The 19706-nt window shown below is 58.3% G+C and overlaps 6 protein-coding genes across 6 annotated transcripts; 2 read left to right on the forward strand and 4 right to left on the reverse strand.

Annotated features, from left to right (window-relative positions):
* Positions 1-1847: 1847 nt before the first annotated feature.
* On the forward strand, positions 1848-4139 carry EX895_000515 (uncharacterized protein; the record flags this gene model as incomplete). The annotated part of the gene is made up of 1 exon (XM_029881116.1): positions 1848-4139. One exon carries the CDS (start codon positions 1848-1850, stop codon positions 4137-4139), a length of 2292 nt encoding a protein of 763 aa, XP_029742502.1.
* Positions 4140-4618: 479 nt separating this feature from the next.
* On the reverse strand, positions 4619-7623 carry EX895_000516 (uncharacterized protein; the record flags this gene model as incomplete). Its single annotated transcript, XM_029881117.1, has 2 exons — positions 4619-5977; positions 6355-7623. 2 exons carry the CDS (start codon positions 7621-7623, stop codon positions 4619-4621), a joined length of 2628 nt encoding a protein of 875 aa, XP_029742503.1.
* A 419-nt stretch (positions 7624-8042) lies between these two features.
* Positions 8043-9518, reverse strand: EX895_000517 (uncharacterized protein; the record flags this gene model as incomplete). The annotated part of the gene is made up of 1 exon (XM_029881118.1): positions 8043-9518. One exon carries the CDS (start codon positions 9516-9518, stop codon positions 8043-8045), a length of 1476 nt encoding a protein of 491 aa, XP_029742504.1.
* Positions 9519-9868: 350 nt separating this feature from the next.
* EX895_000518 (uncharacterized protein) lies at positions 9869-12289 on the reverse strand (the record flags this gene model as incomplete). The annotated part of the gene is made up of 1 exon (XM_029881119.1): positions 9869-12289. One exon carries the CDS (start codon positions 12287-12289, stop codon positions 9869-9871), a length of 2421 nt encoding a protein of 806 aa, XP_029742505.1.
* Positions 12290-13059: 770 nt separating this feature from the next.
* Positions 13060-16707, reverse strand: EX895_000519 (uncharacterized protein; the record flags this gene model as incomplete). The annotated part of the gene is made up of 1 exon (XM_029881120.1): positions 13060-16707. The coding sequence occupies one exon, from the start codon at positions 16705-16707 to the stop codon at positions 13060-13062; it is 3648 nt and encodes a 1215-aa protein (XP_029742506.1).
* A 2579-nt stretch (positions 16708-19286) lies between these two features.
* On the forward strand, positions 19287-19691 carry EX895_000520 (uncharacterized protein; the record flags this gene model as incomplete). The annotated part of the gene is made up of 1 exon (XM_029881121.1): positions 19287-19691. The coding sequence occupies one exon, from the start codon at positions 19287-19289 to the stop codon at positions 19689-19691; it is 405 nt and encodes a 134-aa protein (XP_029742507.1).
* Positions 19692-19706: the final 15 nt, after the last annotated feature.

Here is a 19706-nt window from a genome sequence, read left to right on the forward strand (position 1 = left end):
TTATGGTACACTCGTCACCCTGGTTGCCCCTTGGGCCCCCCTTCTGTTTCAGCTTGTTACCGTCGCACGCAAAGGTGAGGTCCGCTAGTTGTTACTCGTTGGACGCTGGCCGCTCCGCCAAGCAAACCGTGGATGGCAGTTTGCTCTGCCCGCCGATGAACGAGACGGCGTTTGATACCATCGAGACCGCACGCTTTCATGCAACCCTGTTCCTCATGCGAGCCAATCCTGAGCCTAGTCTGAACTCGCAGCTGGTGGGTGCTATCTCGGGGGAAAAGAGAGAGCGGCGAATGCAAACCTCGACCCTTCTTCCGTCTGCAATGGCTGCACAATGCCGCGACAAGCTTCTTGGCCCTTGCTTCTGATGACGACAATCCCAGAGACTACCTGCACAGCATCAACTGCTATCCAAGTTCAGCGCGCGCGTCCGAGTGTGCACCGACGGCGGTCAACGTTGCCACCTTGCAGGTGTAAAGCAAAGCGCTGCGTGGGTAAGGGGGCGGCGGCGCAGGCCATGCTGACCTGAAGCGATGATCAGCCGAGCCTCTCTCCCACTTGCGATCGTCGCGGGAGAGATGTGCAGACAGGCAACGCGCACCAAGGTGGCAAGGGCGGAAGAAAAAAGTGTGAGTGTGCTCTGAAGCCAGCCGCTCGGGGGGTCCTTCAGCCGAGCTTTGTGAGCAACAACTGGTAGCAGCGTTGCGGAGATGCTGCAACTGAAAGAGCATTTTGCTTAGGCTTCGTACTGCACTGTACTGCCTCGCTCGACCATTTTTGCTTTTCCACTTTCCTGTCAACTCATAATCCGCTTTTCGATCTCGAGGCGCAGATTTCGCAGAATGCAAATATTCAATGTGGCGTCGTGCCCGTATTAAAAACAAAAAACAAAAATCAAAAATCAAGTCCAGACTGGCTTGCGTACCCCAGGATGTGCGCGATCCCGCCTTCCAGAGGGGTCGTCAATCTTGCGTGTTGGCGCAACCCTCATGTGTGCAATGTGACGGACTGAGCGAACGCTCCTCGTCATGTACAAGCTGCGATGTTCAGAGCCATCTGTGCCACAATCTCAACACAGTCAGTCACACACAGTCAAGGAAAAAAGCAGGCTACAGGAGTGAACCAGCAAAAACGCTCTTTTTCTCCTCCACCTTGTACTCCTAGCTTTATGGAACGCCGTCCCTGCTTTCACTTCACCATCTCTTTTCACCGCCACCTCACAGAGCTCGTCTTGGCATCGTTGCTCTTGGCAGACAGCACGGCGGTAGAACGTGTCGATCCCCGCTCTCTTTCTTAGATCTCGACGCTGCTGCTGCTGCTGCTTGCTTGCTTCTCGACCATCACCCCGTCATCCGACATCACCACTCACGGTTCCAAGCGAAAGATCCTCCGTCGTCTGTTTGCTTTCGAGGTCTTGCTCTCTCTTTTTCGATTGAAATTGCCCCTTGATCATATCGAACCCCAGACTTCCGTCCTAAGCTCGTTTCAGCGACAACCGAAGTAGTCTGCAACGTTTCCCCTACTACTCATCCCGATCCGCCCGACGTCCAGCAGCCTTCTTTCTGGTCCATCAGCTCGGCGGCAAAGTATTTCGAAACCATCGTTTACCAGCATTCCGGTCATTCCCCACGTCCACAGCATCTCTGCAACCTTCTCACGCCAACGACCCTTGCATCCAAGGGGAGCACTCAACCGACGACCTCCCGCCCACCTGCCCGGTCTGTCCCGTTCATCCCATCACCTTCACACCGTGTCGAGCGTCCCCACCTCACGTCATAGTCATACACATGTGCACGTCGTAATCTTCCCATCTCTGTCACCTTCTGCGGAAGCTTCTTTGGTTGCACATCATGCATACCCTTCCTGCCGCAAAGGTCGTGAGCCACGACTTTCTCGGCAACCACATCGGCGAGCTTCTCTTCCGCCAGCCTGCCAGCAGACCACCTCCGCCCTCGTCCAATGGCAGCTCCATGACCACATCTGACTCCAAGACTGTGCGGAAAGGATCGACCACCTCCCACCACACTCCTGCGCTCACATCGGCCAGATCCACCTCCACAGACGCACAGCACGCTTCGTCTACAATCCATGACCGCTCCAGCCTCGGCGCAGGCGCCACCACCACTTTTGGAGTTTCAGGTGATCCTGTCGCCTCTCTACAACACAGCAACGAGAGCTCCCCTTCCGAGCCCAGCTCGGTCGACAGCAGGTACAACAGTGCAGATGCCGACTTGAACCTCCTTCATCTCAGTCAACTCGATCTCTCGCGCAAGAGAAACGCATCTGAAGGTGGCTCTTCCTCACCTCGCGTCACTTTTGTCACCAGCTTTGGCGCAAAGCAACGTCGCTCCGGCAGTCGATGTGCGCCTTCCGAAGCGGGCTCTTCCAGCTACTTTGGCCTCAGCAGCAATATTAGCTCGGCCAGCATGTCTCCTATGGAGCCTTCATCGGGCGCCATCAACTGGAATGTGCCCTTTCGCGAGCAGCACAACTCGTTTGCAAAAGCAATCGAGCACAACCCTCTGATCAATCGCAAACCTTCCCCAAGCAGTCAAGCCTCCGAAGCTTCCTCATGGCAGTTACCTCCACCATCCGCTTCTCAACCCAACCCAGTCGCTGACATTGTCACGCCCACTGCCTCGACAGGTAGTGGCGTTGGTAGTGTCAAGAGCCAGTCATTTTCCGGTATGGGCTCATCTGCTCCCGTTTCACAGCGCATCTCACGCGCGGCGACCGAGTCCACTTTGGACTCGGTCGCGCAGAAGCAGGCACAAGGGCCTGCTCTAGCATCGCCCAATGGACCATCGGAGCATTCCAGCAAAGGTATGGCTCACTCCAAGAGCATGGATTCCACCACGAGTGGCGTGCGCGGACATCACAGAAAGCCCTCGCTGGTGCAAAAAGGCGACGATGGACGCACATTCTGCTTTGTCAACGAGGGTGGCAGCGACGCTGGGTCGCACCCCGTTCTAACCGAGGAGCCCGAAGGTGCAGACGCCACGTTGACATCCGTTCCCGAGGTCGCAGCTCCCGCGGCTACAACAGCAACCGCCAAGCCCATGTCGAAGTCGTCCTCGCAATCGTCGTACCGAGAGGTCGTCGAGGAGCAGTACCGTGCTAAACGGCGTACAAGTCGGGCACGAACGAATGGCGACGATGGGGCCTCGCACCCGAGTATTGCCACGGCATTATTCGACAAGATCACGTCGACTGCCAGTTCCATCACTCAAGCGGCGGCACTAGAGGCCACTGAGATCCGCAGCACTCCAACGCAGCAAGCGCACGCGGTCGTTCGCGGCCAGGATACCCTACCGGCTTCTGCAAATGTGCTCACGCTAGCTTCCTCGTTGAGGCCAAGCGGCTCGTCGAGACCCATGCGAAGGCTTCGCATCCAGCCCAACGTACAGTCTAGGCCGAGTCTTTTGGAAAGGACCATGCAGCAGCAGCACAAGGCGAGTCAGGTCGCCATCGCTTCCAACGCAAATGGCGGAGTTGATGGCGAGGGCGGCGCTACTGTTGCTTCCGCTTTAGTATCGAGTCCGGTTGCTGATGAGAAGCCAGCACAGACACCCGGACTCACGCCGGCGGCGGCGGCGAATCAGGAGCGATACGGCCCAGTGGCCTACGGTGCTGAATCACGCACTTTTCGCATCCATCCATCAACGCCTGCGACGGAAAACAACGACGTGGCGTTTGCTGGCCTTCCGGGCGGTACGTGCGCCCCCAACACCAGCAACAGGACCGAGCCTGCCAGCCATGCGCGTACCAGCGACTGGGCACGCGCACAGAATCTGTTCGCCGATTCGCAGCAGCCCGCACAGAGTTCCGATGGCGAACATTCGGACCTGGAAGCATCGTGCGCCTCGCTTTTGACGCTCGATGGCTCTTCCGGCGCCGCGGCAGCGGTCGAGCATGGTCGTCCTGCAGCTCAGTCGCTGATGAGTCACCACACGGCGAGCTACAGCTCCGAGTCGACCGACAGTCCCAGCTTGCTCGACAACCGCGAGATGCTGAGTCCGCCGGAAACGGCCATTTCGACGCCCGAGTTGGAATCGCCCCCCGAGCATGCCTTGCTCAATGGCGACGACGACGCTGGTCCGTTCAAGTTGACTCCGCGTCGACCCTCACCCCTCTCTTCCTGATTTCTTTTTCTCTCTGTGTCTCTGTCTCTTTTTGTGTCTCTCTTTCTCTTTCTCTTTCTCTTTCTCTTTCTCTTTCTCTTTCTCTTTCTCTTTCTCTTTCTCGTCCGGGGTCTCCTTGTCACCACCACATTGTATTCGGAACAGCATTATACACGCACTGTACTCTTCCCAAGCAACTGTCGCGGCATTCTCTCTCTCTCTCTCTCTCTCTCTCTCTCTGGGCTTCCATGGATCAAGGGTTCTTTATTCACGTTTTGACATACCACTGGCATTCAATTTTGATCACGAAAACATCATGATCAGCAATGGCATTTCTCGCAAGACCTGGTGCTTGACTGTGTACGTTGCTGTGTGTGTGCCTGCCGGGCAGGGGGGCAGGGGGGAACGTGAGCACGATGGGTGGGGAGCGGTTCGGGAGAAAGCGGGTACCGGGATGGCGACTGCATTTGCACATAGCCAATTCTCTGGAGCCTGGAGAGCTACAGGAGCCAAATGGCATGGCTCGCGCCCTGGGGCGCACCTTGGAGGTCGGGCAACCTGGTCGACGCCTCGACGCTGAACTGCTCCTGCACCAGGTCGAACGCCAAGATATCCATCCAGCCCTGCTCGTCGTCGGTGAGGACCATGTGGTCGACGCCCTGTTTGATCGGATGGGCTGATAGCTCGATGGCGTTGGCCTTGCCGCCACTGGTGCGCGTGGTGAAGGTGGCGACACGGGTGAGCTGGACGTGCAGCTCGCGCGTGTGCGCGTCGCGGTCGACGGCGAGGCGGTAGGCAACGACGAGGCCGCGCGTGGCGGGCGTCATGCCGCGTGTCGTGGCGTACAGGTAGCGCAGGTCCGAGCTGAAGCGCAGTGTGTCGCCACGATACGCACCGCGGCCGTGTTCGGAAACGTGCGCCGGCTCCAGCACGTCAGCCTCAGCCACATGCCGCACACTCGCCGAAGAGGAAGAATCGGTGTAGGCGGGCACTTGGTACGCGTCGACGTAGTTCGAGTGTTCCGTCACGGCGAAGACGACGGGCCAGTGCGGGTGCGGGATGGAGTGGCGCGGGCCATCGTGTGCGCGTTTCGATGGCACCGTGTACAGATGCTGCATCTCGGGGAACGAGTAGGCCTGGATCGCGTTGGCGCCCAAATCCGCAACGTACGCCACCTGCCCCACCGCGCCTTCGCCCGTAGCAGACGCCGGAGAACAGTCGAAGCTGTGCGCCCCGTACCGCAGTGCCTTCCTTGTCTTATCCGCCCCACCCAACTCGGCCTCCCCTCCCGGCAAAAACACCAGCTCGGTCACCCTCTCCCCGATCAACCCGGTCTCCGCGTCCAATCTGTGCAGCTCGCCGGTCGGCCCGCCCGCCGAGCCCAACCACCTCGCCACGCCACTCGCGCCCCCAAACGCAGGCGCACTCAGCGTCGCGTACGGCGGCGGCTGCACGTGCACGTAGCTCCCCGTCGCCGTAATCTCGCGCCGATTGCCAAACGTCAGGCTGTAATCCACCGGCGAAACGTGCCACGAGCTGAGCGTCGACACAGGCGCCCACGTCGTCGCGTAAACTGTCTGCTGGTTCGTAGAGGAGACGCCGAGCGCGAGGTACTGGTGTGGACCCTCGGCCTGGATGCTGTGTGTCACCGCGAGCGTCGAGTCGAGCGTGTCGTACGCGAGCACGTGCAGGTACGCCGAGTTGAACGTCCCCGTCACAATGTGGTGCGTGCGCGGGCAGGTGGCGCTACTGCGGCTGGTGGTGGTGGTGGCGGTGGAGGAGGAGGAGGAGGCGAAAGGGTTGGTGGTGGTGGCAGGGCAGGACGTGCTCGGATCGTGTCGTGCAAAGTCGGTAGGTGGCTGCAGAACCGTTCGGACGATGCAAAAGAAAAGGGGATGTCAAAATGTCAGAACAAGGTGCTGGCTCATCACATTGCAGTACCAAGCAAAGATGGAACAGCGGTCATCTGATTTCGCCCCACACCCTGAGCTTCGGAAAGTACAGCGAGCGCCAACCACCGAGCGCCAACCACCAAACCTCCACCCTAGAACTCGTCGTCATCGTCATCATCCACATCCCCTTCCAACTCCAACTCCATCTCCTCCATGTCCTCCAGATCGTCTTCGCTCTGCACTTGCCACCCCTCCTGCTCTGCGTCCTCTTCATCTCCGTCCTCCTCTTCGTCATCGTCCTCCTCCTCTTGTTCATCATCGCTGTCAACAAAACGTACACTCACAATACCGCTTGCAAACGTATACCCCACGAGCCCCACCAGCGCGGAGCAAATCCACAGTGCCCGGCCCAGACGCAGTTTGCGGTCCTCTGGCGACGCTGACGGCTTCGGCGTCCTGCTCGTCCTTGGCGAAGGCGTGGTGGGCTGAAACCCGGACGGATCGGTCGGGGCGGTGGAGGAGGGTGAGGAGGGTGAACTTGCCTTATTCGTAGTGGACGCGGGCGCGAACGGCCAGATGTACGAAAAGATTGAGGTTGACGTGGCGGGCGCATCGTCATTGAGTGCTGGCGGAGTGGCGGCGAGTTGTGCGTGGGTAGCCCAGACCGTTTCGCTGCCGGGTTCGGGGAAGAGCTGAGTTCGCAGCGACGTGAGATAAGCTGCCAGGCGCGGGTAAGATGTCCGCAACAGGCGGGGCAGCGTGTCCACTGGCAGCTTGGGGAAGAACAGCGGCGCGAGGAATCCAAACACGTGCGCATCTAAGCTGCCCACCTCGCCAACTCCCAGTAGATACTTTTCGCCGAGAGCAGCATCCACAACGTCCAACACCTCCTTCCACCTCGTGACGAGCTTCGATCGCTCGAATTCGTCCCTGACAGCCTCTCTGGCCGACTGGCCGAGCCCTTTCTTGCTCGCCGGAACAATGCCCGCTCTCGCCGCAAGTTCGTCCGCCTCGCCTGATTTTGCGGTCGCTTCTTTTCCGCCCAACCCCCACAGATCTGCTGCTGTCAACCGCGTTTCGACGACGTTGCGCAGTCGAGACGGGATCGACGGCTGGAATCGCCCCGGCAGCGACGCTAGCTTTGCAATCGGGCTGGATGAGCTCGATGCCTCTGCTCCACCCACTGCAGAGTACGCTGGAGCAGTCACACCCCGATAGTTCGCAGGAAGACTGAACAGCGAGTGCAGCGTGAGATCGAGCAGCTGGTCGTCCATCAGCGCATGTAACGCTGTCTGTTTCGCGGATAGCTCCGCATCCGACGCCAGCTCCGAATCCAGCCCGCCTGTAGCAATACAGAACGCACGGATCGCCTCGACGCTGTCGATCAGCTCGATGGTGGTGCTGCTGTCGTCATCGAGCACCTGCAGCAACGGCACGCGCGAGAGCGAGGTCGACGCGGAGGCGAGCTGCAAATGCACCGACTCATGGCGTGCGAAAGTGGCGCGCAGGAGCGAGGCGGCGTAGAGCGAGGACGGGTCGAGAGTGGGGAGTGTGGTCGATGCGCCCCAAACGTGCAGCCGGAGCGTGCGGGCGCCGTTTTCGAGTGTGGACATTGTCAGGAGAGCCGAGATGATGGTAGGTCCGTAAGGTGGGAACGAAGGTCCTGTTGCGACTCTTTTTGAGTTCGTGCGCTTGCCGCGGTGCTGCTCAGGATCCGATGCTTGCAGAGGCTTGTCAAGGAAGCATGGTGAGGAAAAGGAGGCTGAGATGGCTTTTCCAAAGGGAAAAATGTATTTCCCTGATTTTCAGAGGAACCGTGCGGTCTTCTGCGGATCAACCTTGCCTTTGTGGAGAAAATCGGGCAAACAGATGGCAGCTGTACCCGATCGACATGATTCACAGCATCAAACTCTCAATCTCTTTCTACGTTTGGTATGGATGAATGATGAGAAGAGATACAAGTACACATGGTATGCAGAGTCGATACATCATAGATAATGAAAAGACGGGGAGAGATACAGGAGGTGCCCTTTCACCGCGTCTGATCATCGTACACAGTATCCACAGACTGAATCACCGCACTGCCTAGACACCACTCGCCTCGCCACAGCCCCAACACTTGACCTGGCGCCACAGCCAGCACTGGCTCCGCAAACTCGACCACGTATCCACCTCGCCCGTCCTCGACCTTGCTAACCACACACTCTGTCTCCAGCTGTCGATGTCTCACCTGAGCCAGCAGCGTCACGCTCCTCGCTCCACCACCCTCCCTCAGCTCCGGCGGAGGCTCTCTCCAGATCCACTCGATCTCCTTTACATACAGCCGCCTGCACAGTAGCATCGGATGCTGTTTGCCCTGAACCACAACGATCCTGTTCTTAGCAACGTCCTTCTTCGCCACGTAGTACTTGGATGCTGCTCCGCGGATGCGTGCACCCTGCCCGACCGTCAGCGTGTGCAGCCCACGGTGCGTCGAAACGACGTGGCCATGCTCGTCGACGATTTCGCCGGGGGCAGAGGTGATGTAGCCGTTGAGAAAGGTCGAGAAGCCTTGCGTGTTGGAGACACCCTTGCTGCCGTCCGATCCGCGTGTGCCGACGAAACAGATGCCCATCGACTCGCGTCTCTCCGCTGTGGGGAGCGAGTGTTTTCTGGCCAGCTCGCGGACTTGACTCTTGAGTAAGTGGGCGAGTGGGAAGTGCGCATGTGCCAGTCGGTCCTCTGCTACAGAAGAGAGGTAGTACGTTTGGTCCTTGGTCCGGTCCTGCGCCCTCATGAGCATCGGTCTTGCTGCTTGCCCGTCGGCTTGCTTGCTCCACGCTACGTGTGCGTAGTGTCCAGTAGCTAACCAGCTTTTCGTCCTCGCACTTACCTCGCCAGCTTGCGGAAGAAGCCGGTCCATGAGAGCGCCAAACTTGATCTCCCTATTGCAGCTCACGTCCGGATTCGGTGTGGTGCCTTGCCTCCAATCGTCCAGAGCCGGTTCGAACACTTGCGTCCAATACTCTCGGCTCAGATCCACCATCCTCACGGGTATGTTGCCCAGGTGCCGGCAGACCGCCTGCACATCGTGCCAGTCGCGCTGCCACGTACACCCCGTCGCACCGCCAGATCCAGGCTCCATATGGCCCGATTCGTCGAGCTCGTTCCAGTTGCGCATGAACACGGCTTCAAGGTCGAAGTGCGATGCTTGTGCCAGTAGCAGTGCGGTCACCGACGAATCGACGCCGCCGGAGAGCGCGACAATGACCCGATCGCCTTTTTGCGGACCATGCGGGGCGAGAGGAGCGGGGTCGCTTGTTGTGCTGAAGTGGTGACTGAATCGTTCATGTGAGGAACCAAAATATCGTTGGGAGCCAAGGCGAGCCTGTCGAAGAAGCTCAAAGCTGCTGCTGCTGCTGTACTTTCTGGATGAGGTCGCCGTCCTCGCAATTGTCGACAATGGTGTGAGTGGTGGCGGACCGGTCAGACCGCCCGACCTTGGCAGCCGAGCGCAGATCCTGACCATACTTTGCACCTGTCTGTGCTATGAGCCCGAGGCCGAGTTTGTCGTGATCATAATCTGTTAAGCGCCCGCCTTTTGCCGCGGGAAGATTGATGATGGCAAGGTCGAAACGTTTGCCAGAAGAAATCCTGCCACAAAAACAGCAAAAAAAAACATCACGCCCGAATCCTCCACTTCTTTGGCTTTGGATCCCGAGGAAGAACTTCAAATACATAGATAGGCGGGCGTCACTTCAGAGACCGTCGGAGCACACACAGTCGTGTCATGTCATCCATCAGTCTCGATTAGTCCTTCTTGGTCCAGATCGAAAACGCAGAGGTTGGGAGGGCTTGGTATTGCAGACTTCACAGGAACTATAGCCTACGAAAGACGCGCTTCTTGGTCTTGGTCTTGATCTGGCGACTCGTCTCAAAGTCGTCCTCTTCGCTGTCCTCTGCATCGCTGTCTGCGGTCAATGCTGGTTGGCGCACCGTCGCTGGCCCTCCTTTGGAAGCATTGTTCCGAGGCTTTTCGACTGCCATAGCACGCCTTGTGATCGCTTCGCTCTCCGCCGCCGCCTCCTCCTCCTCCTCCTCTGAATGTTCGCTCGCACCACCGCCCGCATACCTTTGCCCACCAAGCCCTGCTAGCACCGGCTGTCTCGTCCCTGCTGCCAAGCCAGGCGTGCCATAGCTTGTGTCCGACATTTGCGTAAACGTCGTCAGATCCCCAGCGTTGGCCTTCTTGGTCTTGCGACACTGCGCAAAGAACAGATGCACGTCGCGTCGACAAATGTTTTCCAGCGAGTACGTGTTACCTGCCGGCACCTGAAAGATCCCCTGCGGGCCGACGATGAAGCTCTTCCGATGCACTGTGGCACGCAGCGCACCTTGGAGGACGCAAAACACAAAGCTGTTGTCCTTGCTCGGTTTTGTCGGCTTGCGCGATCCTGGTGGCAGTTCGAGCACACCCGTCGCCATGACCCCTCCGCAGTTGAACAGTTTCTCGAACCGAAACTCCTGATTGGCAGCAACCACAGGGCGCAGAGACGCCCTGGTACGCACCACGCTCATCTCCACCTCATGCCCTCCGTCGTCGTCGATCACAACGCCCGTTTCGACGGTCCTGTCGTCCCAGCCGTCTTCGACGTTCACTGTGTCCGCCGTCGGATCGAGCTGTATCCACTCTGCGTCTCCCGGATCGGGCGTTTGCGAGGTCAGGCGTGGTGTACGATCCTCACTCTTGCGGTCTACTTTGCGACGCTGAGCGGTGGCGTGGACACGCGCGCGTGTGGTGCCTGCGAATGTGCCTTCGCCAGGTGCGCGCGGGACGCGAATGACTTCCTTCACATCCAGCACGGGCACGCGCTTGCGCATCAGCATCATGGACGGATCATCTTCGAACTCGTCCTCGCCGGGACGGTGCGAGCGACGTAGGTCATCTACCGTCGTTCCAGTCGGCAGACTGGGGCGCCCATACCGGATACGCTCTCCACGCCAGTACTCGAGCGGCGCAAAGCGTTGCCGTGTGCTTCTGCGCACTCCATTCTCGTCGAACACGGTCGCTTCGCGTGGTTGGGACCGCACCCGCTCCACCACTTCACCTCGTGCTGGCTTGGACTTGGACTTGGATTCACTTGCAGCTGGACGCCCGCGCTTATTTGCAGTCGATAATGATCTGGCTTTCTCAGCAGGTGCGTTCTTGGCAGGTCTTCCACGTTTCCGCTTGGGTTGCTCGAGTGCAGCGGGAGGCGGTGTGGGAGATGGCGGAGGAAAGTACTGTGGCTCTGGCTCGTCGTAGTTGGGTCCGTACGGCTCGTCAAGCTCCGGCTCAACATCGGGACTCTGTGGTGGTCGTGCTCGCTTGCGTTTCGGTGACGGTGCTACTGGAGCGGGTATCGCATGCCTCTGTTCTGTCCTTTTTTGCGATGCAGATGTTCCTTTAGGGGATTTGGGATGAGATACGGGAAATTTTACCGTGGTCACCGCCGCCGTTTTGGCAGGCGAAGGCCGCACCGGAACAATGTCGTAGTCGCTCAATGCCCCGAAATCTTGGTCGTCACCGTCATCGTCGTGTGCAGATTCGAGACGGTGCTGGATGCTGGCCAGGATGCGGTCGTCTTCTGAATCCGAGAGGTCCACCCTGCGTGCTGCTGCTATTGTTGTTTCTTTGCCTTTGCCCTTTGCTTTCGGTGATGGCAGTGTCGCGGCTTTGCGAGCCGAAAGCCCTCGTTCTGGAATGCTGGGAGTTGGCGGTGCACGCGAAGGCCAGGCGTCGTCTGCTGCATCGTCCACGTTCCCTACCGCTCCCAGGTCGAAGCTCCTCGACCCAGTCGACAGATTTGGTAGATCAAGGTCCTCGTCATCGTCATCATCTGCCAGCGTGATGTTGGCACGCGCTCGTCCATTGCGAACTGGCGCGCTGTTCGCAGCTGCGGCTGCGGACGCTCTTGCGGATCGCATCACCGATCTAGGTGAAGGCGCTGAGCTATTCTGGATGTCCATTGTGCTGCTGCTCGACGCAGCGGCTCGATTGCGTCCATTGACGCCGCCAGCGTTGGAACGTCGACTGAAGCGCGTCTCGTCGAAAGAGTCGTAGTCATCGTCATCGTCATCGTCATCATCGCGTTGCTCGCTTTGATCGGGCGGCTGCTGTTCTAACGCGGCCCGACTCGCCTTGTAGAAGGCTTCCAAGTCTTCGAATCCATCCTGATCTCTGCCGACTGCCGAAAGCCGCAGACCGGTGCGCGATCCTACGCCAGCCTCGTGGAAGCGACGCGAGGCCTGTGCCGCCATCGGGTATGCTAGACTTCAAGGGTACGTTGCGAGTTTGGCCCGGTTTCGGCTCGATCTGTGTTGTTGGATCGTTTCGCGGCAAATCTACCACGACGCGAGTGTGCAGAGTGGAGGCAAGGTGATGACCTCGGCTTCCAGATGGCCGGTGCCGAAGTCGTTGAACGCGCGCAGCAGTGGTGGCTGCAGGGGTATATGGATGGGAGCAAAAAGAGTTGCCCTCAGAAGCCGATCATTGTCGGCGAGGTGCTTGATGCCGAGTGGATGGAAGATGTTGGTGGGGAACCAACAAACAGCGAGCAGCAGCTGCAGCTTTTTCTTTCCGTTGTTGTTGCTGCTGCTGCTGCTGCTGCTGCTGCTGCTGCTGCTGCTGCATTCGCTCGGCTTGGAATTGACGCGCCTCAAAAAGATTGCCCACGCGTTCAGGGTCCAACGCAGGCCAGGTCTTCCTTTTTATCCTTTTATCCTTTTATCCTTCTTTCCTTTCAAAGTATTGGTCGCCTCGAGAAATCAGAACGTGTCGAGGTCACGGTTGTTGACAGGAGCTCATCGTAAGGAAAGCAGCGCAGGCAGACAGTTGCGGACGATTTCTAGCCCCGCGGCTCGCCGTGCGTGGGTATGAAATGGCTGGAAAATGCTGTGTCTAAATAGAAAATCTAGAAGGAGTCCGAATGAAGTGCGGACCCCGGAAGACGGTATCATGAGAAGTGAATGTTGAGGGTAGAATGCAAAGAGTGAACAAGGTAGGAGCGAGATGTCGTGCTTGCAATGCATCAGCGTCTCGCCAACGGCTGTCGGCGCACAATAGGCCGTTTAGTGGGGCTCTCACTGTTGCGATTCTCCCAATAGTGTCTGCTCTGTCTTCCCGCACCAAACGAATCATCGGAAGCGCGTTTGCGAGTGGCATTCGGCTGTGCAGCATCAGCAATGTCGTCGTCCACCTGGCCATCTATGGTGAGGTCATCACGATTGCTTGCTGGGCTCAAATCCTTCTCGCTCTCGCCACCAGATCGGGCTGGCTGCTGGTCCTGGTACTGCTGTTGCTGATGATGATCGAGCATCTTGAGAAGCTTGTTGCGCTCTCGCAGCGCGGCGGGATCGTCGTACACTATGCGAATACTAGCATCAAAGCCTGCATTCATCTGGCTGTTGGGTACCAGAGCAACGTCCTTGTCCATGCCAAGCGAATATCCCTGCGCCGCAGCCTCAGCAGCTCGTTGGGCGTCGAGCTGCGCCTGTGCCTCAAGCACCTTTTCGGGTGCAAGCATACCGCCTTCTGTAGCACTCGTGGCGGTCGACTTGATCTCGTCGGAGCGCTGCTTGCGCGCGCGTGGCGGCAGTCGATTCTTCTTTCGGGTGCCTTGCGCTGAAGCACGGCTGCGGAGGAGCTCCATAACTTGGTCTGCTGACGCTATCTGGTCTTTGGCCTTGTTAAGATCGTCCATTTGCTTCCAAGAGACAGAACCCTTGCCTGAAACGGACAAGGCCGTTCCGCGCACCTCGCCCACTGGTGCATCGTCGTCAGCGGCTTCCTCACCTTCGAAGAGTGTCTGACTAGAGGGCACCAGTGCTGTCTCGTCTACATCCATGGCTAAAGGACCTTCTGGCGCATGACCGCTGAGCGTCGCATCGGCATCAAAGTCTACGTTCCGGACCGCTTCGTTTACTCGGACGTCCTGCAGATCTTCATGCACCGCTTCGATATCCTCTGATCGGCCTCTCGTGCGCGGTGCGGGCTCTGAAGCATCTTTGTCAACAAAGCCATAGTCGAGAGTGCCTCTGGCCGCATCTAGGGAAATGGAACGATGCCACGGCTTGGCTGCAGCCACGAGCTCGGCCTGCGTCTGCAGGCTAGGCTGTGCAGCTTGCTGTTTCGCTTTATGCTGGATCGTGGCTTGCGATGCCTGCGACAAGAAGTTGCCATTGACAGAACCATCCGAACTAGACAGCACAGTGAGGAGCGATCGGGACGGATCCATGGAGGCAGGAAACAGGCCCTCATCGACTCGAATGCTTTGCTCGATGCACTTATCGAACCACGTCGGATGAACAAGGAATGAACCGCTGTCAAGCTCCTTTGCTTCGCGAGGGAGTCCGGTACCTCGATGAAGGAGGTGTGTTGTCGACTCGTTCGGCTGCGCCTGCCAGCATGCTCCGAGCTGCAAAGCCTTACGCTCGAGCATGGCGCTTTGGGAGGCCAAGACCTTGGATCGTGACACAGTGCAGCCTGCCAAGGGTAGTTCGGCCTCCTTCGCGACGGGACTAGCTTGCTTCTGATGTGCTTTGGACGGTGAAGCAGCTGCGTTGCTGCTAGAGGCGGTGCTGTTGCTGTTGCTGTTGCTGCTGGCGGTCACGCCCGACGAGGATTGCTCGGGAATTGCGATCGAGATTGGCGGCGGGACGAGGCGACCTGTCTGCCTAGCTTTGATGACAAACTCGAGACCGACAACGGGTACGCCGCAACTGCGCGCTCGGTGGGCACGTCGTCCGTTAAAGCTCTCCTGCGTCGCACAGATAACGTGCGTCAATGATTCTCCTTTCATCTGCTTCGCAACACTGCCTCCCATCTCTGCGATGAGCTTCTGAGCATGATAGAGCTCCGGCGAGTCGGGATCGAAACCAAGCAGCAGCAGCCTCAATTGGGCACCATCGTGCAAGGGTAGCGCCACTCGAGCTGGAAGAGCGGCAAAGTACTCGTGCGGCTCGACAAAGGCCTCATGATGGAGGCAGTACTCGATCCAGAAATGTAGCACAGGTACGACCTCGGCATCGTCGAGGGCGCGGATGGAGGCGGGAGATGCTTTTGGCTCTACTACGACAAAGTCCGGCGTGGTGGAGGAGCTTACGTGGAGAAGCGCGGCTCCGTTGTCGCGCAGCACTTGCTCGAGCACGTTTTTGCGATGCTCGTCGTTCAAGCAGACCTTGAAGATCTTGGCATGGAAGCAACCCTGACTGTCATTGGATTTGGACTCTTGAGTGGCGGTAGCTTGGCTGGAATGCGGAAGAGTGACGAGCTTGCTGCTGGTCTTGCGCATGTTGAGAGTTGTGGCGGTGCAAGTGGATGGTGCGGGTGCGGGGGAGAAGCTGGAAGCGCGGGACATGCCCAAGAGGCTTTTGCGATGCGGGTTGGGTGGGGCTGAGGTGGATGTAGGAACGGAAGGAAGGGCGGAAGCATTCGCGATTGGAGACGTAGATGTAGATGCAGATGTAGATGCGGAAGCGGAAGAAGTTGACTTGACAGCGGGGTGAGATGCAATGAGATCGTTGGTGTTTGAGATTGCAGGGTCGCGTCTTGCTGTTGAGGAAGTCTTGTTGCCTTTGAGTTGAGAGAGGATGTTGTCGAAAGATTTTTCGGCGGCCGCTGCAGCTTTCTGTCTCGAGCCTAGTGTAATGGGCCGCTCGTCGTCTTCGTCCTGTGCATGACCCGCGTCGCTGGTGCGAGATTCGGATTCAGTGAGTGCCAATTTGGATCGTTTGTAAGCAGCAAAAGGGCCTTGGAAGGGCACGGGGACGGGTTCTTGCTGTCGAACAAGTGGCGAAGGAAGCTTGGTGCGCGCCTTTTCGATGAGTGCGGTTCGTTGCTTTTGGTCCGGAAGCTTGGCAAAGATGGAATACGTTTGTTCGCTCAGACAGCCTGCAGCCTGCTGACAATCCTGGAGCCATTCGGGACGAACAGCCAAGATGCGTGAAGCGGCCTGTTCTCGTGTGCCATTTCGACCATGCCTTGAGCGGTCAAGAAAGTGAAGGAGGTGATGTACGCTGCTGGAAGCGTTGGGATCGGCCGAGGCAGAGACGAGGTGGGTGATGGTGCCGTCGAAGCGGAGCTCATCGGATACGGTGGCTCCCAGCTCGGTTGCGAGGGAGACGAAGCTGCGGCGTTGTGCCCCGGCCAAGGCAGAGAAGCAGATGGTGGTGTTACTCAAAGCAGGCAGCTGATGTTGAAGCTCGAGCTCTTCAGCATCAACGTCTTCGCCAGAGAGCCAAGCTTGGCGTACCTCGAGGATCCAGCCTGGGCTGACGATGTGCATGCCAAGCTCGAGGGCGAAGCGATACTTTTCGGAGCCGGGTCGATCTGCGATGAGGTGTGTGACGTCTTCGGTGAGATTGCCCTCGACTCGTGCACCGAGTTCGCGAGCGTATTGGGTCAAAGTGGCTTTTGAATCGCCGAGTCCCGTGATGGATATGATTGCGCCTTTGAGTGGTCGGGCCGAGGAACCGATAAAGTCGGCGTCCAGGTGGGCGCCGTGATCGTGGCCATCATCTCTGAGTTGGCGAAAGTGAGCGGCGTCTTCACGGTCATCGAGAATCTCATTCTGCTGGCGAGATCGCCTGGTCGAAGAGGCTGCCGAGTCTCTCTGAGCGGGACGGAGCTTGACGTTTGGGATCTTTGTGGACCTATGAGCCCTCGCTAACCTGTTCATGTCGAGGTGAGCGTGTGTCCGAATCGAGTATGCAAAGACATAGGAACAAAGCTGGCGACTTGATTGCTAAGAGTGATGTTGTTGTTTGTTGAAGAGGCCGTGAGCACTGCCTGTAGAGCTTTCGAGGGGTCGGCCAAGCAGCGTAAGATGATGCGTTACGGTGCGATAGGGGATGATGCGATAGGGCTCGATGCAAGCGTTGATAGAAGATCACCAGGATGTTTGCCTGCTGTCGTGGATAGGTATAGATGATGGGTAATGCTGGTTGAGTCTACGATGCAAGGCGTGGTTGAAAGAGGTGCGAATCGTGGTTGGTCTTGGATTGATGTGTACGTGTTTGTCTGTCTGGTTTGCCCTCCACGCCAAGTTCAAGCTGAAAAATCCAACACTGCCAACCCGTAAATTACAGCCGCGCCTTTCTCGCTCGACGCGTTTTTGCAAAGCAGCAGAAGCAGCACCAGCAGCAAAGCACACCTCACAGCTCTCAATATCGTCTTGTAGCCAACACCCTTCCTTCCCCATCACCATAAGCTCTGAACTGAGTCTCGACACCGGCAGCCTCGAGATGCTTGACCTCCTTCGCAAAGCCTACGCGCAGTTCTCGATCGGGCTACGTGCATTTCATCGGGGGCTCATGCGATGCGAATCCGATTGCCGCGATGGAGGCCAATTACGTTCCTTATTTCAACTTTTTTGGGTCGCTCTGATGCAATGCCGGCTTGGCGACTGTGCTTTGTGCTTTGGGCGTTGTGAGGGGTTCAATTTCACGATTTGGTGATTGTGATTGCTTCAGGGTTCAATGCGGGTGAGTGAGTGAGTCTCTTCAGGCAGGCAAGCAGGCAAGCAGGCAAGCAGGCAAGCAGGCAAGCAGGCAAGCAGGCAAGCAGGCAAGCAGGCAAGCAGGCAAGCAGGCAAGCAGGCAAGCAGTCAGCGAGACTAGCCGGCCTGCAACTCAGCCAGCTAGCCAGCCAGCGCACTCACATTGACACAGTCACTCCACCTGCCTATCTCGCTCACACACAGACACCGCAACACATTTTGTGACTCCCCTCTCTTGCTCCTTCTCCTTCGTTGACACCATCATCAACAGTCAACAGCTCATCACACTTACGGAACAACATCGCGTATTTCTCCTCCAAAGTCAAATTGCGTCGGACCGGAGTCCCACTTTCATCATCACCACCACCTTCGCGCCACTCGAACCAGGTGTGGCTCGACCCACTACCACCACCTTCACGGCCCATCGGAACAACGTTTGTTGGTCCTCCTAGCAGCATTGGGGACAAGCAGCTGCGTGTATTTCGCACCTCAAGCCTATGCAGTCCTCCAAGATCGAGCGGGGGAGCGCCTCTCAGTCTGCTCAGCCCTCCTCCTCGGACGACGCAGACCTCACTTCACCCGCCAATTTGCGCAAGCTCGTGCTCAATTATCTCTTGCACCACTGCTACACCGACACCGCCACCGCTTTTGCAAAGGACGGAATCATTGGCGATCTCTACGAGGCCGAGTCTTCGGGCTTTCCTCCCTCTTCCGCTGCTACCGCTGGCGTGAGCTCCCCTCGTCCCGTAGGTGGTATCACCACATCCACAGCAGCCACCGGTTCAAGAGGCACAGCAACTGCTACTCCTGAGTCTTCGCTTCGAGCACCTGGTGAAGCCAACGCAAGCGGACGTCAAGCACATCCGCTCTCGGCACCACCGCTCTCGCGCGACGACTCGAGCATGGAAATCGAGGTGGAAAACCTGCTCCCTACCTCTTCCGAGCACGCACAAGCAACAGCATCATCTGATCGTCCTCGTGAGCACAGCAACGGATTCTCAAATGGGGCTTCCAGTCACTCCAACGGCCGCCTTCTCCGATCACGGACTCGAGCGGACAATCACGAACGCGTTTACGAGGATGATGACGAGCAGCTCGATGACGCCGAGCAGCCCACTTCCGACGACGAGGAGGAGCAGGATGACATCGATGTCGACATCAGCCCTGACCTCACTGCGGATGACCTTCGAGGCGTGCGTGCACGCAGGCAGATCAAGGACTACATCATCTCGGGTCACATTCGCCAAGCCATGGACATGATCAACGAGTTCTTTCCCACCGTGCTCAACAGCAGTGCTGCAGCAACCGGCGGCGGTAGCTCCAGCGCTGCTGCTGCTGCTAAGCCAGTGCACACCAGGAACGGCAACGGCGGTAGCTCCAGTGCGAACAACAAGGTGCTTCCCGCTAATCCTACCTCAATGGAGCCCGATCACTTGCTGCTCAACCTCCAGATTCAAGTGTTCATCGAGGCCATTCGATCCGCGTCATCTTCCCAGCTCGCTCCTCCTTCCTCCACGTCGTCACAACTCGCTGTCTCGAACGGTGGTGGTCTGCCTCTGCTCGCTTCCACCACACCTGGCATCGCTGCCTCGGCCATCTCACGCGCAGCCTCCCCCGCCCCCTCCACCTCGTCTTCCAACGGCTCGGCCACCTCGGCCAACGGAACCAATGCCGCGCTCAACCCGGCACTGCACTCTGCACTTGCCTACGCCCAGGGGCTCTATGTGTCTGCGCAGAAGCTGCCCAGCTTCTGGCGCGCCATGTACCTCAAGGAGCTCGAGCAAGTCACCGCGCTTTTGGCATATACCGACGTCGAGCGCTCGCCTGTGCGCCGGTTCTTGCACCGCTCGCGCAAAGTGGCGCTGGCGGAACAAGTGAACTCGGCGATTCTATTTAGGAGCGGCAAGCCGAGTCAGCCGCTCATCGAGGTGGCGGTGAGACAGACGACGTTGCTGTGGAATCACTTGTTGGCCGAGGAGGTGCAGGTGCCACTGGGGCATCCCGTGTTTGGCTTGGTTGCTGCAGGAGGGGCGGGTGGAGCGTACGATGACGCTGGTGGAGCGGCCGCGGCGGCGGCAGGAGGGGGAGCGGGTGGCGGAAAGAAGCATGCCAACACGAAAAAGCTGCCGCCGTGGAAGTTTAGGACGTTTTTGCAGGAAAGGTGAACCGAGGCGAGGGAC

Source organism: Sporisorium graminicola, chromosome SGRAM_1 (assembly GCF_005498985.1).
Source record: "Sporisorium graminicola strain CBS 10092 chromosome SGRAM_1, whole genome shotgun sequence".
Lineage (NCBI taxonomy): Eukaryota > Fungi > Basidiomycota > Ustilaginomycetes > Ustilaginales > Ustilaginaceae > Sporisorium > Sporisorium graminicola.